The sequence below is a fragment of the Urocampus carinirostris genome, chromosome 9 (assembly GCF_059441175.1).
Source record: "Urocampus carinirostris isolate Australia breed hairy pipefish chromosome 9, RoL_Ucar_1.0, whole genome shotgun sequence".
Taxonomy (NCBI): Eukaryota; Metazoa; Chordata; class Actinopteri; order Syngnathiformes; family Syngnathidae; genus Urocampus; species Urocampus carinirostris.
This window is the reverse complement of record NC_142357.1, coordinates 37,578,113-37,600,527: the sequence shown is the minus strand read 5'-3', so window position 1 is coordinate 37,600,527 and position 22,415 is coordinate 37,578,113. Positions and strand designations below refer to the sequence as shown.

Here is a 22,415-nt window from a genome sequence, read left to right as displayed (position 1 = left end):
AAACAACGGTTCTCTTTTATTTGTGCGTTTGTATAAAGACCCTGAAATGGCTCCTATTAAGAGACACGCTTACAACGCAGAGTTTAAACTCAAGGCGATCAGTCACGCAGTAGAACACGGAAATAGAGCAGCAGCAAGAGAGTTTAACATTAATGAATCGATGGTGCGGAAGTGGAGGAAGCATGAGGATGAGCTGCGCCAAGTAAAGATTCAGATTCAGATTCAGATCTACTTTATTGTCATTCTAGTACACGTGTATACAGAACGAAATGTCGATGCATCTGACCCCCACAGTTTCCTTGAATGTACAGATATAAATAATGTTGTATTGTATTTTGGCTACGTGTAGTATTTTACCATAGTGCCGATAGTGCAAGAAGAGTAGCTAACCAGATGTGCAATATGGGCAGTCAGGTTAACAAGTCAGGTACACAGTAACATTAACACTGTAACAATAACGCTGTAATTACAATAGTGCAGAGAGCAATGTGCAAGGAGTGGCAAGCTATAAAAAAAACTGCCAGTAGTGCAAAAGTCAGATTAGCAGCCGTTTAGATTTAAGTTAACTATATGTTAGATTGACCATTTAACAGTCTAATGGCCAGGGGGACTAGACTATTGCGGAGCCTGGTGGTCCTGCACCGCACACTGCAGTACCTCTTCCCAGAGGCTAGCAGAGTGAACAGTCCATGATGGGGGTGAGAGGGGTCCCCGGTAATGTTTTTTGCATGGGATAGGCAGTGCTTCTGGCCAATGTCCTGAATGGAGGGAAGTGTAGTCCCGATTATTTTCTCTGCTGTCCTCGTTACCCTCCTCACACTACCCCAGTCGGTAGCGCTGCAGCCTCCACACCACACAGAGATACAGCTGGTCAGGATACTCTCTATGGTGCCCCTGCAGAATGTAATGAGGGAGGGTGGGGGCAGGTGGGCTCTCCTCATCCTCCGCAGGAAGTACAGGCGCTGCTGTGCCCTCTTCACCAGTGATGCAGTGTTTACGGACCAGGTGAGTTTGTTTGTAATGTGCACCCCTAGGAACTTGATACTGCTGACAACCTCCACAGCCTTGTTGTTGATGCAAAGTGGGGCATGGTTGGGCTGGTTTTTCCTAAAGTCGACAATGATCTCTTTAGTTTTGTCGACATTCAGGACCAGGCTGTTGTCCCTGCACCAGCCCACCAACTGCTCCACCTCCTCTCTGTAGGCCAGGTCGTTGTCATCCCTGATGAGGCCCACCACTGTTGTGTCGTCAGCATACTTCACGATGTGGTTTGTGGCGGACCTAGGGACGCAGTCGTGTGTCATCAAGGTGAACAGCAAGGGGCTTAGGACGCAGCCTTGGGGGGAGCCCGTGCTGAGGTAGATGACATCTGAACTGTTCTGACCTATCCGCACTGATTGGGGTCTGTCACAGAGGAAGTCCAGCAGCCAGTTCCGCAGGGGGGTGTTGAAACCCAGGAGTCTCATCTTGTCTACCAGATGTTGTGGGATGATGGTGTTGAATGCTGAACTGAAGTCCAGGAACAGCATCCGCACATGGGTGTTCTTCTCCTCTAGATGTGTCAGGCTCAGGTGAAGCGCAGAGGAGATGGCATCCCTGGTGGAGCGGTTTGTCCTGTAGGCAAACTGAAAGGGGTCGAATGAGGAGGGGAGACTGGAGGTGATGTGCTCTTTAACCAGTCTCTCAAAGCACTTCATTATGATAGGAGTCAGTGCAACGGGCCGGTAATCGTTGAGTGATAAGATCTGGGGTTTCTTTGGCACTGGGATGATGTTGGCAAATTTGAAGCATGATGGTACTTTGGCTTGGTCTAGCGAGGTGTTGAAAATGTCTGTTAGTACACAAGCCAGCTGATCGGCGCACTCCCTAAGTACCCGCCCCGGAATGTTGTCCGGGCCTGGAGCCTTCCTTGTGTTGACCCTTCTCAGGGTCTTCCTCACGTCAGATGAGTCCAGGTGGAGTGCTCTTTCGTCCTGATTTGGAACCGCTTTCGCTGCAGGGGTGCCGTTTTGTGCCTCGAACCTTCCAAAGAATTTGTTGAGGTCATTCAGAAAGTCCATGCTAGTGTTCTGCACTGGGGCGGTGGTTGACTTGTAACTGGTGATGGCCTGAATGCCTTTCCACATATCCCTGGTGTTGGTTGTGCTGAGGAAACGTTCCTGGATTTTTTGACTGTGCGTTCGCTTTGCTAGTCTGATAGCCCGGTTCAGGTTAGCCCTCGCTGATAACAGCGCCTCCTTGTCACCAGATCTAAAGGCAAGGTTCCGTACTTTTAGTTGTTTTCGTATTTCAGCAGTCATCCAGGGCTTCTGATTGGCACGGGTGCATATAGTTTTGTTATTGCTGACGTCTTCTGCGCATTTCCTGATGTAGGCTGACACAGAAATGGCGTACTCATCTATATTTATTTTGTTGTTGTAAGTGGCAGCCGATTTAAACATGTCCCAATCAGTGCAATCAAAGCAGTCCTGTAGTGCCTCCATTGCCCCCTCAGACCACACCCTCACCTGCTTCACTGTAGGTTTTTCTCTGGTCAGCAGGGGCTTGTATGCTGGAATTAGCATAATAGAAAGGTGATCTGATGAGCCAAGATGGGGGCGGGGGGCTGCTTTATATGCACCTTTGATGTTTGTGTAGGCCAGGTCTAATGTGTTCCTACCTCTTGTAGCAAAGTTTACATGCTGATGGAAATGCGGGAGAACTGTTTTCATATTGGCCTGGTTAAAGTCCCCAGCCGCAATAAAAATGCACTCGGAGTAAGCATGCTGCAGTTCACTCACAGTTCGGTAGAGAACGTCCATTGCCTCCTTCGTATTAGCGCTGGGGGGCACGTACACGGCAGTAATGATGGTCGCGCTAAACTCCCTCGGTAGGTAGAATGGTCTGCAGATCACCGTCAAAAGTTCAATGTCTCGTGAGCAGTGTTTCGATATTATCTTCGCATTTTTACACCAGTTGTTGTTGGTATAAATGCATAGACCGCCCCCCTTGCTTTTGCCGGTGAGCTCGCCGCTTCTATCAGCGCGGAAAGCAGTTAGCCCCACAATGCTAACAGCGTCATTCGGGATAGATGAGTTTAGCCATGTCTCCGTCAGAATTAAAGCACAACAGTTCGTCAATTCGCGGTTCGATGTAAATTCCACTTGTAAATGGTCCAGTTTGTTGTCCAGGGAGCGGACGTTGGATAGGAAAATGGATGGTAGAGGCGTTTTGAAGGGTTTAGCCTTCATCCGAGCCGTTAGCCCGGCCCGACAACCTCGTTTCCTTCCCCGGTCACAGCGCTTCCGCTTGCCACTTTTACTCGCTGCTTTGTCGGCCGCAGCGTTCTGTTGACGTAGCACTCCGAGGCTAAGTAAACACTCCAGAGTGATCGTCGAAATTTGCGCTGGATTTCTGGATGTTCGCATATCCAGCAAAAAACTGCGATCGTATATTAATCTACAGTTAGAGTTGTCTTTGTTCGCCCTCATAAACTGAGTCGAAGATTGGGGTTTTTGACTAGAATGTGAGAAACTGTTGGGAGCAGATCCAGCCGCAGCCGTAGAGGGCGCCGCCATCTTGGTACGCCGCCATCTTAAAGAAGACTAAACAAAATTTCCGTGGCAATAAAGCGAGATGGCCACAGAGGACACACTTGAACAGTGGGTTGTTGAACAAAGAGCAGCAAGTAGAAGTGTCAGTACAATCACTATTTGAATGAAGGCAACAGTGCTGGCACGGGAACTCAATTCAAACACTGCAGAAGAAGAATTCGAGGAATTCGTAGATGAGGAGCTGATAGAGTGAGCTTTATGTTTTTCTTTTGTGTGTTTAAGTTTTAAATTTTACAGTTATTATGTTATTGCTTTATTGTTATTGTTTTGCACTTGTTATTGTTTTTGCACATTACGAGTGTCACTGTATTGTGATTGCACTAACGTTTAATTTACCATAACAGTATCAGACGTTTTTTTGCGTGTTGACTAAATGGAGGAAAAGTAAAATGTTATGCCTTGCTGTTGTTCAAAGATGTTAAAGATGTGTCACGAAAATGCTTTACCTCAGAGACAATAATAAAACAGCTGTTTATTCATTTTGGGAGTGAATAGAGTTGTAGAAAGCTTGTTTGTTATCTATTAATAAAGTTTGACTGACCTATCTGACTGTTTTGTTGACATTCCCTTTAGCGCGGCACCATCTAATGGTTGCATAACTTAACTACAGCCTCTACTGTAGCGCCTTATAATGCGGTGCGCCTTATGCATGGAAAAAGTTTTAAAATATATCATTCATTGAAGGTGCGCCTTCTAACACGGTGCGCCTTATAGTGCGAAAAATACGGTAATCAGATTTTTATAACAAGGGATTTTGACTAACATATTACATCATCACATAAAATAAATAACCATGTATATCAAATCTAGATAAGCATAATCCTGTTTAAACATGACATTTCACTTTCATGTTTACCTTGACATCTCCCCTTCACTTTTTCTTGTTTTTATTTTAATTTGCTATTTGATTAATTTTGATGAGAAAAGCCAAAAGTCAACCTTGATCCAATGAAACCAGTCTAGCTGGTCAGTCAGTAGTTTCCATTTTGATGTTACAAGGACATTTAAATGTCCCACACGACTACACCGTGAATTTAACTCATTATTATTATTATAATTAATGTTGTTATGATAATTACAATCTATTCATATATCTAATGCTGCCATCAGGCCAGGCCATTAAAATGTTGTCAGACAATGAACTGGGTCCACTGCCTTAGACGACTTAAGTTTTCTCTAAATCTAATTGACTCACACACGCCTCTTATACACGGAGCAATGGCACCCCTGGTGGCAATTTACTCACACTGTAAAAGTTAGTGAAAAAAAATTAAAACATCATGTATACAGATGATGCCTCATTCACAATTCTGACTGCCACCTTATGAATGCCTGCCTCGAACCAGCGCTGATTTTTTCCCCCTCAATAAAAGTCCCTGGTCAGCCCGCGTTTTCGTCCTGTTCTCTTTAACCTATTTTTTTTCTAAACCACTACATTAAGCCAAATGTGTGTGCCTGTGTGTGTGATATGTGTGTGCGCGCTCGTAAGCTGCAGCAGAGCAGCTGCTGCAATCTCTGCTTTTCCGTACCCTCCCCCATCTTGCTCACTCAAGTTCTTGCGTGGAGCATGAGCACTCCAAGTGGCTGTTCCCGTACCAGCATCAGTGGGTGGGGTGGTCACACATAGATACGCCCTTTCCTCTCAAGCCTTCCAACATAGTTTTCAGACTCTACTGACACCTATGGGTAAGACTAGGGCAATTCACTTCTGAGCAGATGAGAGCGCACTGTTTTTTTTCCCAGAGCATGTGATAAAATCCAGGTCAAAGCACTGTGGATATTGACCTCTTTTAGTAAAATAACCACTGGATAACTAAAAGCAAATGCCATGATATCGGAATCAATGATAAAAAAAGTGTGTGCCTTTGTGTGTGAGTGTGTGGTGCATCACTAATGAGCTTTGCTACAGCCTGGCTCACACAGTCAGAGCAAAGTCAAAGTTACTGCATGACCTTGCAGGGTTTAATCAACAACTTGGATGCTATGCAGATAGAGATAGTGGAAACAAGGAGAAAGGGATGTGCAAATGTGTCATCGCCATCAGGGTCATAAACAAATACATTACAAGGAGCAGGTGTGTTTGGTTGAATTCAAAACAGGCGGGTTGGGTCACTTCAGATACTAAAATCCGCCACCTGTATGTAAATCATCTCACATGGACAAACATGCACAAATGCTCAAATGAAGGTGTTATAAACCCTTTTCTAGCTATATATTTGTAATATACATACATGTATATATCAATTCCTCATTCTGACTTTATTGTTTTCATTTGTAGACTGAATTTAAGAAAAATTGTATGTGTGAATAAACATTGCCTATTTATTTCAATGTACAGGGTATTTTTCTTTGTAAAGTACTTGCCCGTGTCTGCTCCTGTAATGGTGAATATATATATATATATATATATATATATATATATATATATATATTTATTATGTTTTTTTTTTTTTTATTAAATTTTTAAGGCTTTTTTGGCTATGTCTCCTTTACTTTTCATTGTTTCAACCCCTTAATGCTCCTAGGGCCCGCTGGCAGGTTGTCAGACTTAGTAAAATGTAGCTTACATCGTGGAATTCAAACACTTGGTACAGTATTACGGAAATAGTATGTTTTGTGTTGTGTAGTATTTCTGCAATATTTTTGTAGTATTCTGTACAGCTCTGAGACTTTTTGTGATAAAGAGCTATATAAATAAGCATGACTTGACTAGTCAACAAAGACTTGTCTTCACGATGTCACTAGTCACTGAAATATGTCATGCCGCATATCATTGGAAAACTTAAACTCTTGGGATTCACGATATAATGACCATTTCAAAAAACATCACGATCGTTCTGAAACAAAATACCCCAAAACTATAAAGCCGGCATAGTTCACCTATAACGTCTCCTTGGATTTAGCTCATACGATTGCCAAAAAAACTCGGGTGAGAATAAAAACCTATTTCTGTGTTTTCCAACTCAGATTCATAAATGTTAGTAACACTTGCAGTGATTATCTAAATTTGGGAAAAACTTTCAAAAGTGTCCAAAACTGAACAGCATTCAATATACTTTGGTTAGGTCTAGGATTGGGATTGGGATTTTAGGCCAATTTTACTCTACTGGTATGGGGATAGATAACTGTGTTTGACATATAATTAATGTTGACTGTATGCTTCTGTAAAGCAGTTGTCCAAAAAACAGACTGATAAGAAAAAAAAACCACAATAGTAACATTTAAGATGAATCTAAAATTTCAACATGCAAAATCGGGGTCAGCGAGAAGAAATGCAGTTGAAGTAGGTTTACAAAAAAAAAAAAAAAAAAGAATGAACACAGTCTGCTAAAACGTTTTTTTTTCTGTCCAAATGACCTGAGTATTGAAACGAATATTAGATAAATATTTTGCTCTCCGTGCAAATAGTGTGATTTTATGCGTGTGAAAGCAGCACATTTATTTGCCAAATAAGTTAAAACCTAGTCCGGCAGTTTCTTGCCTATATACTTCCTGAAATGTATTTCTGAATAAAGATATTTATACTTTTTAAAGCTGGTTATTTATGTTGGATCATCTCTGGTCTAAATTATGAGGACACACACGCACAGCAGAGCGCTGATGTATGGACTCTGACTGCCCCCAACTGGAGTAAGAAGGAAACAACAATAAAAGGCAGAACATTTTACCTGTGTTGATGTCCAGGATCTGATTCCTTTTGAGTTTTTCCTCTTTTTCTCTCTCAGCCTTCTCCCGAGCAAGCTTGGCCTTCCTAATCTTTTCTTCTGCCTCCTTCCTCTTTTGATTATCCTTCACTGCTTGCTAATGGAAGGACAATAAAAAAGGGAAACATTATCCTACATGACAGAAAGTGTGTTCTATTGTATGCTTCAGTATTTTGTATCTTTGTCCAGTGAACTAAATTAGGAAATACCTTGAACATATTCTTAAAGTTGTTGAGGTCCCCAAAGAACTCTTCCACTGACATTTTTCTCGGGTCAAAGACAAAATAACCTCCCAGTTCAGTATACTGCTTCTCCATATTTTGATGCATAAGATCTAGCTTTTCATATTGTTCACGGGCACTGCTTACAAAACTGTGAACCAATTCGGTTAAGGAATACATTTCTGTAACTTTTTTAGGATACTTTAAAAATCGAAGGAGATACTTCAACACATGAATTTGTACAATGTGGTAGCTAAAAAGGATATGGACATCTTTTCCACAAATAAATCCTTGTCGCTTTGTGGAGGAGGGAAGGTTTCAATGTCCTTTTCCAGGTTCTTGATTTGACGACCCATCATTTCGACATTCTTTTGAAGTGTCTCAGCAGAAACTATAAAAAGAAAACAAGACAAAGAAATGTGAGATTGTGATTTTAAAGTATATGATTGTTTGCTCTTTGTTTGAAGAAGTGCTCAGTATACCTCTGCTGGCTTTCTCAATGTGGATGAGCTCGTCAGCAAAGCTCATGACTTCTGGATACTGCTCCATGCACACATCAACCAGAAAGTGGAGCAGAGTTTGCTTTAGATCAGATGATTTGGTGTCACGTAGCTGGATGGAGGGACATTCAGTTTAGTCAATTGATGAAGCTATTGGTCAGTTCTAAAGTAAGCAGGTACATTTCTGCAGGATCATTTCTACAGTAAAATGCAATAAATAAACTAATATATCTTTGTGAAAACGTGGCATTTCAGTTGCTATGTTTTATACAGGATAAGTTCCAAAATCAAATCCTCTAGAGCAGACCTCACTTGTTTTTTTACATAATGCAAAGAATATTTCGTTTGTCTCTCTTAAAAAAAAAAATACCACATCTGATTTAGTACTAGTAATTACCAATATCTGTAACCAATGAAGAGACTGATACGTATGATAAAATCCTCCTTCTTGAGACTGATATGGTGACAAGTGTGTTCATTATGTGAAAATGCGTCACTACAAAACATAAGTTTGCGCCAAAATTTTAAATCACGCATGCATTGGCTTATATATATATCACTCATTCTTATGAAGTCCCATTATCTTAGCCGTACTCATTAGTTGCAATGATTAAAAGATGAAAACTTTTTAACAGCCGTGCAATCAAATCACCCTGAACCATGCAACTGGTTATTGCTGGGCTCTCCAGTGCCTTGTGCACATTATGAAGAGGTAGAGAGGAGAATTGACCAGCTTTTGCAACTATTTCCATAGAAAATCTGAATATATTCTATCGTGGAGGATAAATGCTAATAATCCTGAGCCATGCAACTGATTACTGTATGGCCAAGCATTCCAATGCATAACTACAGTGCCTCACTCACTCACATTACGGAGAGATAGAGAGGTGACATGACCAAGTTGTGCTACTACTGCCAGAGAAAAATAAAAACAAAATGAAGGAACATAAATACTAGGATTCTTTTTAAAAAGTAGTGTCAGCTGATTTAATATTAAAGCGTAGCGTGTGACAAATTACAGACCCTTTTATTGGTCTGAAAATGATTGTGCATCCTTGCTAATTATGTAAAAATATATGTAAGCATGAGTAAGAACACATCAGTGAAGATTATGTGTAGGAAACCAAATCTATTTTAAGATGTTCCACACTCTTTACAATTTATTTTGTGGAATTGTTTAATTCTAAGCCAAAAACACTCTTATATTCACTAGGTTATGAATGATTTTTACCTCAGGAAGCTGTCAATCTGTTATTACCTATATTTAATGTTAATGATGTTTGTGTATCTGTGCAGCCATTTGAGACTTTTTGTGATTAAGGGCTATACAAATAAACATGACGTGACTTGACTATTTTACCTTGCACAGGTATGATATAGAAAAACCAAAGGCCTTTCCATTCCGGGAGCCTGCGTTCATGTAGTTTCCGACAAGAAGGATGATCTGCAACAACTTGGAGAAGGAAGTACTTTTCCTAAGCTCCTCACAAGCTGCCGTCACAGACACCACATCCGGTTTAATGTTTTTCAGTTGTTCCTCAAACTGTAGCTTGAACAGGATGGCCTGAAGTCTTGGCCCCAGCCGCTTCACACTTGAAATCTGGGAAGAAATGGATAAAGCATAAGAGGGATAGAATGCATGACTGAGGGGGGATTTTGCAACAAAATACACTGTGTGTATTCTAACATGAACCATTGCTGTGACAAAATGTATCTACAAGAATGCTTCTTTATTGTCAGTGCATCATTTATTTTTCATTTGGAATCACATGGATAAAGTATGTTCAGGAGGATAAATGAAAAATAAAAATAAAGAGCCACCTTACCACAACTCCAAACTGCTCTGATTCAGCCATGTCGTCATATTCATCTTTCATCTCTCCAAGGACACTTAACTGTTCTGGTGACGGGAGCTGTTTGATCAGGTTCTGCATAGAAACACACACATAAAAACACATCATCGATAACTTATTTTATTAATTATTACACTAATATTAGAATAATCTTTGTGGTCATCGATTACAATGTAGTGTATATTGCCCAGAAAAAGATAAGATGTGGCACTCCCGGATAAACATCTAGAATAGTGAAAGAAAAATAAAGAAAAATGATTTATTTATTTATATATATATATATATATATATATATACATACATACATACATACATGACTTTGGGTTGTAGACCAAGTAAAACAAACAAAAAATATTTAACAAAGTATATAACAAAAGCTGGTCAGGGTTCCGATGCCTTAAGGCAAGTTAAATTCAAGACGTTGATATTTTTCTTTTAATGCCTTTCAAAATCTAATTTAAAACCATGCTAACGGGGGGAAAAACACAATCTAATCAAAAGAAGCACCACATGAATTAAATATATTTGATTTCATTTTTTAAAATCGCATTTTGGTCCAGTTGAAATATTTCATCTGAAAAACATAGCATTCTCCAAAGTTTTAGATATGGAAAACAAATAAAAAGGATGTTTACAGTACATTATGAATCCTCAGTCAAAACAGGCAGATAACTATTAATTCCAAATAACTCCTCTGCATCATTTTTCATTTTATTTTAACTCTTGTGTGTTGAGACTTTATATTCTTATTGCAGATTGACTGTTTTTTAACAGCACTTTGAGGCGCAAAATCTCTGAAATGTGCTACACAAAAAATGACATGTTCTTTAATCATAATTCAAAGAACAAATATCTTAAGGACATGACAGAAATATATAAAACAAGTTTTTTTTCTTCGACAAAACTTTACCTGAACCAAGGACTCAGTAAGGACTTTCTCGTTAACTTCCAGGATGCAGTTCTTGATTTCTTCATATGGAAGACGAAAGGATCCAAGGAAAATGGCTATATGTGGGTGACACAAAAAGCTTAACATTTCCATATAATGTTCTGCAGTAATTCTACAAGGAGGAAATTATGACATTTTGCTCTTTGGATGGACAAATCATTTTGTCTTACAAAGGTTTTGTGATGACTTTGGATCCAGAACCTTCAGTTCCTTGACTTTCTTCTTTGCCACCTGCTTTTCATCTGCACCTTGAGGCTCTTTTTTGGCTGGAAATGACCAAAAAGACAAATTGGACGTGTCATAAATACAATCATCCCCCAAATCTTGATATACAGGATTTACAGTTAAAATTTAAGCACACAATTATAGGGAAAGTGTATCTGATACTAGTGTTTCCGTAATGCGGTGGTTAGCACATTCGCCTGACGCGCGGGCATTCCACGGTTCGAGACCGGGTGGAAGCATTTATTGCCCTGGAGAGGGATGGGCGCCACCAGGCTATACTTGCCTAATACACACCACAGGAAATGGTGAGTGATCCAACCAACCAACCAACCATATCTGATAGTAATCTAATCTCTGCTCGTCCATCTAAAAGATGGTTCAATAGTGATTCATGTTTCCATAGGAATGTCAACAGTACTCATATTTTTGCTGTGAGATTTTAACTTTTGTTAAAAAAAACCCTTTGGCCTGCTAAATGTGCACTGACGTTTGTGAACTGTGGGGAACGTTAACTTCTGCCATTGGCTTGCGGATACGGTATGTTACATGACACATTCACACATGACAAACACGTTCGTGTTAACGCGCTGGGACAAGGTCACATTTGTGACTAAGGATGTGCCATTTCCCGGAAGGTGCAAAGGGATTATGCATGAGAGTCGATTTGTCCTCATTGCAGCACTAAGGTCGTTTTACCATGTTTTTGGTCATTAACTTTAAGCTGTTAGTTGTAGGGGATGCACAACTTACCTCTATGGCCCTAATTGGTCAAATGTTACGTTTCCCTGATGTAGTTTTGCCTCCTTACATCAACATTTTTATGTTCATTTTTCATTCGTTATTGCTGCTAGTGTGTACAGCTAAGATAATGTGGCTTGATAAATATGAGTGATATGTTTTTCTTAGCCATTCCGTATTGGAGCACTTGTCTAATGTTAAAAGTGACGGGTTTTCACATAATGAACATGTGCATAACATAATGATCATATGCACTCTATGCAATATCTATACAACAATATATTGTAACAGTAATTACTGACAAACAAAGCAAGTATTAATTAATCAAGTCAAGTCATCTTTATTTGTATAGCCCTAAATCACGAAGAGTCTCAAAGGGCTTCAAGTTCTAGTCTCCAACGCTGTAGTTTAGAGACATGTTTACCAAAGTTCTAGAATGTTATTATAATGGTAAACAAACCAAACACAAAAACAAAACTCATTCGATTTTGTGTCTTTTTATTTTTCTTGAAATGTAGTATGCAGTAAAATAAAAATAGAAAGAAATAAAATAAAAAATATAATTAAAACAAAATTTATAAATATTTAGCAAGATGCTACCACCCCCATGCTTCACAGTACAGATTGCATGTCTGACAATCGGATCAGCATTAAGCAATATAACAATAACTGCACTTGAATCTTTTCTTCCGGCGCCGTCACGAATGGCAGCCACTCCAGCAGCTCCCGTGTTATTTTCGATTGTTCTCAGCTCAGGGATGCTGCTGGAAATGTGAATTTCCCTTCGGGGATGAACAAAGTATCTATCTATCTATCTATCTATCAAGTCCCATTTAATATGAGGCAGATGTACTCATGGAAAGAGCCATAGGTTCCAGACACCTGCAATATATTGAATATCCAACAAGTCATATACTGAACCAACACATTCACAATTACCTAATCACTAAACTCATATATAATTATGCACATTATTTTTTAAAAGCAAATAATAGTTTACCATAGATAAACTTAAAGACAAATGAAAATACTTTAAAGGGTGATGAAACTGACAGAAAATATAGCAGATAGCCTTTAACAATTATCATTATGTCCATCGGGCAATAAACCTTAACTAAATTAAATGATATCTAATTTTAGCTCAAGTTCTATTTCTATCCACTCTGTGAAAATCATAATTGAACAAGGCCTTGATCAAACATTAGTTTCATGACAGACTTTTTTGTAATCTCACATCACTTTATTCTAAGAACAAAACAAAGACATCTACTGTGAAAGTGATGTTTGTTTTAAGTCAAGTCAAGTCTTGTTTATTTGTATGGCACTTAATCACAAGAATTATCAAAGGGCTACACAAAACTACAGGCTATTATTGACTACAATAACACCATCCCCTGATGTAAAACCTACGTGAGGGCAGGAAAAAAACTCTAAACCTCAGGATGAGGAAAATGAAGAAACCTTGAGAAGGGACCGCACATGAGGTAATCCACCTTCCAGGATGACCAGGCTGCAATGGATGTTGCAATACACAGACATAGTCTACATAAAGCATAGATCATACCCAAGCTATAGAATATAAGTCAAGTCATTTTTATTTGTATAGCCCTTAATCACAAAGAGTCTCAAAGGGCTTCACAGGTTATTACACTATATTACACAGACGATTTTTCAGACTATTATTATACATTCCCCTGCTCTGGAGCTGACGAGAAGAGTAGGTTATGTGTTTTAAGCCTAGATTTAAACAGTTCCACTGAAGTTACAGATTGAATCTCAGAGGGCTTTTAATTGTAAAACCATTAGAAAACTAACGATAAGATTTTTTTATATTACATTTGGAGATTTACTTATGTGATTCTTTATAAAAATAGTAAACTATCATAGATAATAAAACATTGTATTGTATTCAATTCATGTTTTGAAGGTCATTCAACTGCAGGAGAGAGAGTGGGAAAGGTGAGATGGCACAACATTCATTTGGACAGGTAACTTAAAATTAGTTTTACCTGGTTATATCAGTATCAGAAATTATTTTCCCCCCATTTTATTAACACTCCACTTATTGAAACATAAATATTTTGTTTGTTTGTTTGTACATGATTCAATAGTTTGTTTGTTTGTACATGATTCAAATTGAATCGTTTCTTGTACATGATTCAATTGTTTGTTTGTTTGTACATGATTCAAATTGAATCGTTTCTCCGGCGCCGTCACGAATGGCAGCTGGATGCTGCTGGAAAAGTGAATTTCCCTTCGGGGATGAATAAAGTATCTATCTATCTATCTATTCTTTTTCAAGTCTTTTGACACAATACAGGAAGAAACTGACAAAAAACAAAAACCCGAAACATGGAGCTTGTGACCATTCTTCTATCTATAGCGCAAAATATGTCATCCATGTGGCAAGCCCATCGTGCCTCTAGTCAAAGTCTGCTTTGTTTCCAGGGAGGCCACAGTTCATTCCTAATGAGCTCCTCAACCAGTCTCTTGACTGCCAAATTAGAACAGACTCAGTCTCAATAAGTCTGACCGACCTTGCATATCAGCTATTTTCCTTTTATCTTTCAAAACTCATCACATACCATTTTATCACAATAACCTTGCAAACCACTTCACTTCCGGAGTCTCCTGAGAAGGGACACTTCTCACGCTTTCTCTGTGAATTGTCCTTTATTCACTCCATTAAAGCAGACAGGAAGACCACAACAACTTCAGAATGTTTACATCATGTTCTTCAACGCTGTTTAAAACTACCTTGGACACCACAGGAAAAATGTTGAGGGGAAAACTAAGCTCCAACTTTTTACCAAAAGCCACCACAACACATTAAAGCAACAAAAATATAAAATCCTGATTTTAGAAACGGTAGTGTTGCTAGAGAGTAAGGAAGGCAAAAAAAAAAAAACTCGGAAACTGTAAAATGTGTATTGTAGTTTACACCGTATGATCATATATTAATTAACGGACAAATGACTGCTGTAATAATACAATAAGTGATGTGTTGAAATGATTGATAGAAGAAGTACCACAAATTATTTAGGAGATTGTCCACTAAATAGGTTTCCTGGAACAAAAGCTACTGGTGTCCTTTTGCAGAGCCACAGTAGCATGCTGGGAACACGGCTGAATACAGAAAAACCTTACAGTCATCAAAACAGCTCAAGAAATCATCGGCTGCTCTCTGTGCAGTCTGGAGTACTTGACCGGCTCGCAATAGTGCAAACATTATAAAGGACTCCCATCACCCTGGCTACCACCTATTTCACCTGTTGCTCTATGGCAGACGCTACAGGTCCTATAAAACAATAACTATTATGTATCAGAGACAGTTTCCTTCCCAGGGCCGTCACTACCTTAAACTGTGGAAAAAAGTGTACATCAGTATAGAAAGAATATTGTTATACTTCTCAATTTTGGGGGGAAAATAGGTGGCTGCACTATTTTTCATTGCACTATTCTTCCGATGCAGGTATGACTTCGGTCAGCTTTTTGTAAATATTGACCTATTCACCCCCCCAAAAATGTTTAATCTTATTTTTCTCTCTGAAGTATTTTGTGACATATTCATCCCAGAGAGACACGTCTAAACTTATTGTAAATAATGTTATGTTGTTAATGACAAAACCTTTTGAACCCTTATTTCTGTCTTTTTGGGTGACCCTCTAATTTTGTGATGTGATGTTTGCTGCAAACTGCTTGAAAAAAAAAAAAAAAACTAAGACAATGTTCCATTCAGAGTACAGTGAGAGATTCTACTTGGATCTGGATGGCAAAACAGGAAGACACGGAGACATGGACAAATATATTTAGAAACTTATAGCCACAGCTGGCAGGAAGTGTTTTTCTCCTTTAGGAGATGTGACAATGGGACATGTACTAACATAAACAGAAACCGATAAAATAAAATGAAAAAATAATAAAAAACATTGATATTAATAATACTATATACTGGCATTCTTAATATAAAAGAATATTGCCAGAAATAAGAAAGAGCAATCTACCTAGTGGTCCACTTTGAAGACACAAAACATCTCTAATCTGCTTGACCTATAATCTCAAATAATCCAGTTAATCTGAGAGAAGACCTCTTCATCACATCACTAGGTTAATGTCTCTCATATATTGAGAGCGTGTCTGTATGTGCGCTCCATCAAATGCAGTCTGGCTGCTCACTAGCCAATGAACAGAGAGGGAGACTTGCTGACATCACATCTGATTCATGAAATGGGGGTTTGGACTAAAAACAATTTGTAAAATGGCTGCTCAGTGCTTTCCACATGGCTTTCATTTGTAATCCTATGGCGCCTCTAACGGAGGTTATTAGCATTGCGCCACGTTGCACTGAGTCACTGTGGGGGAGGTGAGGAAAAGGCTGAGCGCATGAGATGAAGAATACAGACAAACTGTAGCACGTCATAGAAAATAAAGTGAAGGTTTGAATAAATTACACATTGATGGAGCGCATGTTATTTTATTATAGACTTTTTGTGTAGGAAAAGAATGTTGCAGACACTATCAGATACTTCTTTCCCTAATGCCATCAAGGCCCTAAACAAGCACACAAAACTGAAAAAATATCTCCCCTATGAATAAAAAAAAAAGTATTTTATTTATGTATTCTTATTTTTGCACTGAAAAATTAGGCCAGTCTAGAAGCACTACATTTTAAATACTGCGTATTGAAATTTGTATCGTTTATTACACATCAAATATGTGTCATGTCTAATCTCATGGTAAGCAATGTACATACCATTGTAATCAATGACAATGTACAAATCTTTTATACTTTTGGTAGCAAAAATTGAGAAAGGATGTGAGCTGAAGCGATAAAACATGTAAGAGGAAGATCTGTGTAGCGAAATGTTAGGGTTTATTTTTGTAACCGACTATGTTTAACCAGATAATGTAATGAGACATTTCAATCTTTACATTATCATCAAACTTCATATTAACCCATACTTTGATTTCATTAATCTTTTCCCATAAAAATAGGTCAGTGACAGTGTTAGGGTGAACCTGATAAGAGTATATTTAACAATACAGATAAGATGTGGTTCCTTTTTTCATGACGATTTTGAATTCATTGTAACCTTGTATTTAGATGAACAGAGGGGAAAAATAATATCAAATCAAGGCAGTTCTTAATAAAATGTATATTGAGAACCCCGCTCCCCTATCCTTCCCACCCAACTGCTATTTGTACTGAAATAATATTCTTGTTCTGCTGTCTGATAATGTGGCCCCTTAATGTATTTTTCTCTTATTTAAGAATGTCTGAAACATATTTTTCCCTTGTTTCTAACCATACTTTTGCAGAGCATGTGATACCTTTAGCATGTTATCGAAAATAAAGCCAAAATGTAGATAAATATACAGCAGGGTGGAGAGAATGAAGTCTATTATAAAAATACTGTTTGAAAAAAAAAGAATGTAGCATATACTTTTCCAAACTACTCCCCCTCTCATAATGTTCAGTCTCCCCAACAGCTGCTTGGCAATGAGTGATGGGGTGCTGGGGTCTTTGGAGAAGGGGGGGTTGTTAAATTTGGGGTTCTCAGCAAACACGTGTGTATCATAAAATTCTTCATTTTTGTAATAAGATCACGAGGAGCCGAGTCATGCAGAAGTCTCTATTAAGTGTGCACACAAAGAGGAGTCTGTTAGTCAGTCAGCGGACCAGAAGCGAACACCCCCCGCCCCCCTTGAGTCTCCTCTTCTATCCTTAAAAGGAAAAAAATAATGGCCGGCCTGCTTATGATGTACAGAGAGGAGAAAAAAAAGATAATACCACTTGATAAAAAGGAGTGATATATATATAAGGCATGTGTGACATACAGTATGGGAGCATACTAATGATTTTTACAATGCCCCCACCTCCCACAAACCTCTTTGTGATTTATTTTTAACCTGGTAAAAGCTTTCCGATGATGTTCTTCACTGAATGCAGCCCGACGATGTTTTCCATGAGCCCTCAGGAGGTACAATAAAAAGAAAAAAAAAGGGGGGGGGGCAACACTTATAAATACTTATATAACTTTTTTTCTCTCCATTCCTAAAAGCTTTCCAGTCTGAAGATTGTCGTAACTGGGTCGGAGAAGAAGGTTTAAAGTTTCAACGGTGTGTGCGTGCGTGCATGATGAGAGCTTCTGTGGGGAAGAAAAAATAGAAGGAAAAAAATAACTGCTTTGGAACAGAAAATGTCACACAAATGTTTTGCCAACTTTGGAGCGTAATAAGTTAACTTTGTGAGTGATCCAAAAAGGCAAAAAGTTTTTTTTTTGTGTGGAAAGTAAATAAAAGTATGTCAGACAGGGGAACAGCTGTATCTTTGGGCCCTTTAAAATTTAAATGTCCAACATGCTGTCATTCTGTATAGAAGTGTCGCCATCTAAGTGTGACAGGAGGAGAATAAAAGAAGGGGGGGTTTCCAGGGTAACTCTGGTGCCTGAAAGCGGCCCTTCATCCTGTTTTTCTCTGTGAAAGGAAACGGGAAGAAAAGACTCAACTATGTGCGTGTGTATGTGAGCGCGCGTGATTGTGTGAAAAGGACCAGATGGCAGGGTGGGGCAAAAAAGGAGGGGGAAAGAGGGCAGGATGTGGGAGGGATTATGGGAGGGGCTAGAGAGCTGCTCACTTGCGCACCCCTGGCGCATGTTGAATGTAACTGCAGGCAGGAGTTGTCAACGTGGAAATTTGATGTTATTCTCAATTTTAAATAAAACATACGTGCATACAATACAACTTTCGAATGAATATCAGATGCTATGATTAAATGATTTTTTTTAAATATAATTTTGACCCACAAGTCCTTGGACGTTGAATTTTTAGAGGTCATACAACGTAGTACACTACAAAATAAAACTTAGTAGGGTAAAACATGGCAATCTAAACTCAACTCACGTTCAATATTAGTGTGTGAACATCCAGTTATAATATCATATTCGTATAATTTTAAAAGTGGAATTCTTTAGGATAGGAGAGGAATCTTTGGAAAGGAGTCAAATAAGTAAGATCACGATGTAGCAACAACATCTAGTGGAATTCTGTAAAGACCTCCGTTGAAACACATATTTATAATCACAGTTTAAGGGATATGAAAATATTTTATCCGTATTGTGCATTTAGAATAATAAAATATAATTGTCATTGTAACAAATGCACAACAAAATTGAAAAATTCCATGCTGATGACCCAAGAATATTTACAAGATAAATTACCACCATGGTAGAAAACTTTCCCAATTTCACCATATTTGCTTATTTTTTAGAAAATTTATTTCTTCTTAACAAAACCATAAAAATCATCTAAAGCAAAATGATTTTAACTCACTAATGGTTAATGATTTTGCCAATTGTATTTTTATACCCATATAAGATTTGTTTTGATTAAGCAGAAATGGTTTAAATATAAAATATTTTAATACATAAAAACATGAAGTTAAGCAAAATGTTCTGCAAATGGTGTAATAATTCTTACCAATGTATCAATTGCATTTTTGTAGATGTTTGTTGTAATTTATGTTTAAAAATATACAATATACAAATATCAAAGGTGTTAAAAAAATATATTTATTGTACAGGAGATTTAAACTGACTTTATATTGTTGATTGTCCAAACAACATATTTTTTTTCCCGTACTGTTTACTCTGCATCCTTCATGAATGCACAAAAACCAAAATATGGAAATAAAACTGATGTTTGCATTTTTACAATAGAAAAAGAATCACCCGATGGGAGTAGCAATATTAGTTTTGGGAGCTGAAATTGGCATTTTTATTTCCTGGTTATGCTAAAATTATTCTTTTCCCAAGACAACTCTTTTATTTGACTAAAAGTTTATTCAATTGACACAAAAGTCGTAGGAGACAAAAAAGTGTGGAGCAATGTCTTTTTATCCGTGGAGTCACAGTGCCCCCTACTGGACCAATTTGTGTACTGCAAGTCTACAATCCATCTCACTCATACCATTTTTTATGACCTACACTCAATATTTTTCATCAACTGAGTAGTTTTTGAGAGGAAATGACAGCAGAAAAAAAATCAAATGAAAATTAAGGACAAGCTAGCACATCCATGCAAGCGCTTGGGATAGGAAATTAGAGTATAGAATTGGATAGGGTAAGTGTTTTGCTTTCTCAGGGACATTGTGACCCTCTCTCTGCTCTTCTGGCCATGAAGCTATGCAGCAGTGACGCGCACAAAACACATTGATAAACAAGCTGCATTGCTGATAAGGGCAAATACATTTGACGTAGCAATACCACCACCACCTTGAACTCGAAATTCACACTTGCTGAAACCACACAAATACCTCATAAATCCCCATTCCCAACAACACGCACACACAGATGCTGTGAGGTGAGCTGCAAGGGTGTCCTTATTAAATCAGTCCTATATCAGCCAGTCTCATTGGGAAAGCAGAAAAAGATTTACTACAGCAATTACACCAGCTAATTACAAGGAGGGAAGATAGAGAGCGCAGAGGAGAAGGATGGAGAGCCAAAGTGCGAGGAGGGGACGGGAATCAAATCAAGGAACAGGAGAAAAATAAAGACAGGGGAGGGAGGAGAAGGGGAGATGATACAAAAGAACTTAGTTTAAAGGACAAAGATGATGAGGAAGTGACCTTGAGTGATTTACAGCGGCGAAAGCCAGAAATAGAGTCAACACGAAAACACACACCCCGCCGCGCAAAGTTTAACCTTGTCTGACTTCAAACGCGAGTGGGGTGACTGACTAACAAAATGACTCACGGAGAGGGCGAGAGGAGGGATGGAGGGGAGCGTAATAGCATGCTGCACACCAACAGTCACTTGGGCTTTCTTTTTTTGACACGTCAACGTCCTTGATGCATAAGCCTTCCTAGCAGAGTGCTCCCTCTAGCGGGAGGAGAGCGTAGAACAACAGAAGGATGCTATGTTAGTAAAGTGGACCCTCGTTTATCGCGTGGTTAATATTTCAAAATAACCTGTGATAGGTGATATCCGTGAAATAAAAACCTTTATTTGTTTACAATCCTCAAACACCAAACAATTTTTATACACTCAAGCCTTTGTTGAACAAATAAAAGAACATTATTAATGTATTTTCTGGATTATAAAAATCCAAATTGGCCAGAAATTTGAAAGTGCACTTATTACACGCAAAATATGGTGGATAAGATTGGAAATGCATACAGCATTTATACATGTGCGTTACTTTACAATGTTTTTCAGTATACCACCTGTTTGTGTAATCATTACTGATCAAATCGAACCCGGGCCACAGTGGTTAGAGTGCTGACACTTAAATCACTAGAACAATAGTGGAAAGTCATTTAATTTTATCTCACCACACTATTTTTAGTCCACTTTTGCCAAAATATAAACTAAAAAAATCATAGAGACTGAATGATAACAGCGTATTTAATCAATTTTCCTACAAAATACATTTCTTCTTGCCAGCTAAAAATTGAAGATTACTGACAGAGCCTTAAAAAAATAGAATTATCTGATCATATCGGAATATTATTGTAAGGTTTTTAGAAGGTTCAATTAGGTTCACTTTTAAAATGTTCAAAAAATTGTCTGGCATTTGGCTTGTAGCCTTTTTTTTTTTATTCGGCTCCATGCCGTTTGACTTTGACACCCCTGGTTTGGTCAATCCGAATGCAGAACACTATGCAAACAAGCTAAATAGAAAGACAGTGAAAATTGAACTGTGTTATAGTGAGGGTTTATTGTATTAATATATGAAATTAAAATGTATAAAGTCTTGGCTGCCCAACCCCATCAGCCATGTGTGCAGTGGAGGTAAGGATAACTTTCAAATTGAGAACAAATTAAAAACTGAGATGACCTAAAGACACACCGGGAGAGGATCATTTTCCTCTTTACAAAAACGATGAGGTGCTTTGCTCTGGTCAGAAAAAGAAAACTGCCCACTTCTGCGACCTCGGATTTATGTAAAGCAAACTGGATGAGAGAAAAGTGGACGTCGTCACAATCTCATGCCGTGGAAGACAGTTAAAAGCCCGTTGTGGAACGAGGCTGACAAGCTCATCCTCTGCTAATCCCTCACTTTTTGTCCCCTCGTCTCCAGCCAGCCGTCACGTTAGCCGTCTTTATCTCTGCTTCGGTGATGAGGACAAAGAAAAGCGCTACCTCCTTCTCTCATTCCCTCCCTCTTTCTCTCTCCAGGCGAAGGCTTTCGGGCATGATTAGTAATTGTGACTTGACCACATGGTGGAAGGATTGGCACTCACGCACAAACAGGCACATGCTCAAGTGTGTGTGTACTGTAAAGATGACAACAAGGGCCCAGTTTTGCTTGGTCTAATTAACCCTTCAGCAAGCCCTCTATAACAGAGCGTCTAGGGAGGTGGGGGGAATTTTGCCCTTCATAATGTCAGTCATAGCTTGCAGGGAAAAACAGTCGGAGAAAGTCTAGGTGCCCGCGGGCGTACGGATCAGGATGATTTCTGCTGCTCGCCGTGATGCTTTTCTTTCGGGCTAACATTCACGCCTTGTAAGAAGAAAATAGAACAACTGGGAGAAAGTAAAAAAATGCTAGAGGAAGGATGAAGCTGATGTACTGTAAAGTGGAGAATTCATGAGGGATGGATATTATTGTGAGGTAGATTGAGGTGAA

General features: G+C 38.7%; 1 protein-coding gene across 1 annotated transcript in view; it reads right to left on the bottom strand.

The window, feature by feature from the left end:
- diaph1 (diaphanous related formin 1) overlaps positions 1–22,415 on the bottom strand; it is a 125,721-nt gene that overhangs the window by 23,079 nt on the left and 80,227 nt on the right. Inside the window, exons 19-26 of the mRNA XM_088343679.1 lie at positions 10,991–11,086; positions 10,782–10,876; positions 9,845–9,946; positions 9,379–9,618; positions 8,001–8,130; positions 7,786–7,909; positions 7,507–7,672; positions 7,262–7,394 (exon numbers count right to left, since the gene is read on the bottom strand). Of these exons, the coding sequence (XP_088199805.1) occupies positions 7,262–7,394; positions 7,507–7,672; positions 7,786–7,909; positions 8,001–8,130; positions 9,379–9,618; positions 9,845–9,946; positions 10,782–10,876; positions 10,991–11,086 (1,086 nt within the window). The remainder of the gene's footprint in view (positions 1–7,261; positions 7,395–7,506; positions 7,673–7,785; positions 7,910–8,000; positions 8,131–9,378; positions 9,619–9,844; positions 9,947–10,781; positions 10,877–10,990; positions 11,087–22,415) is intronic.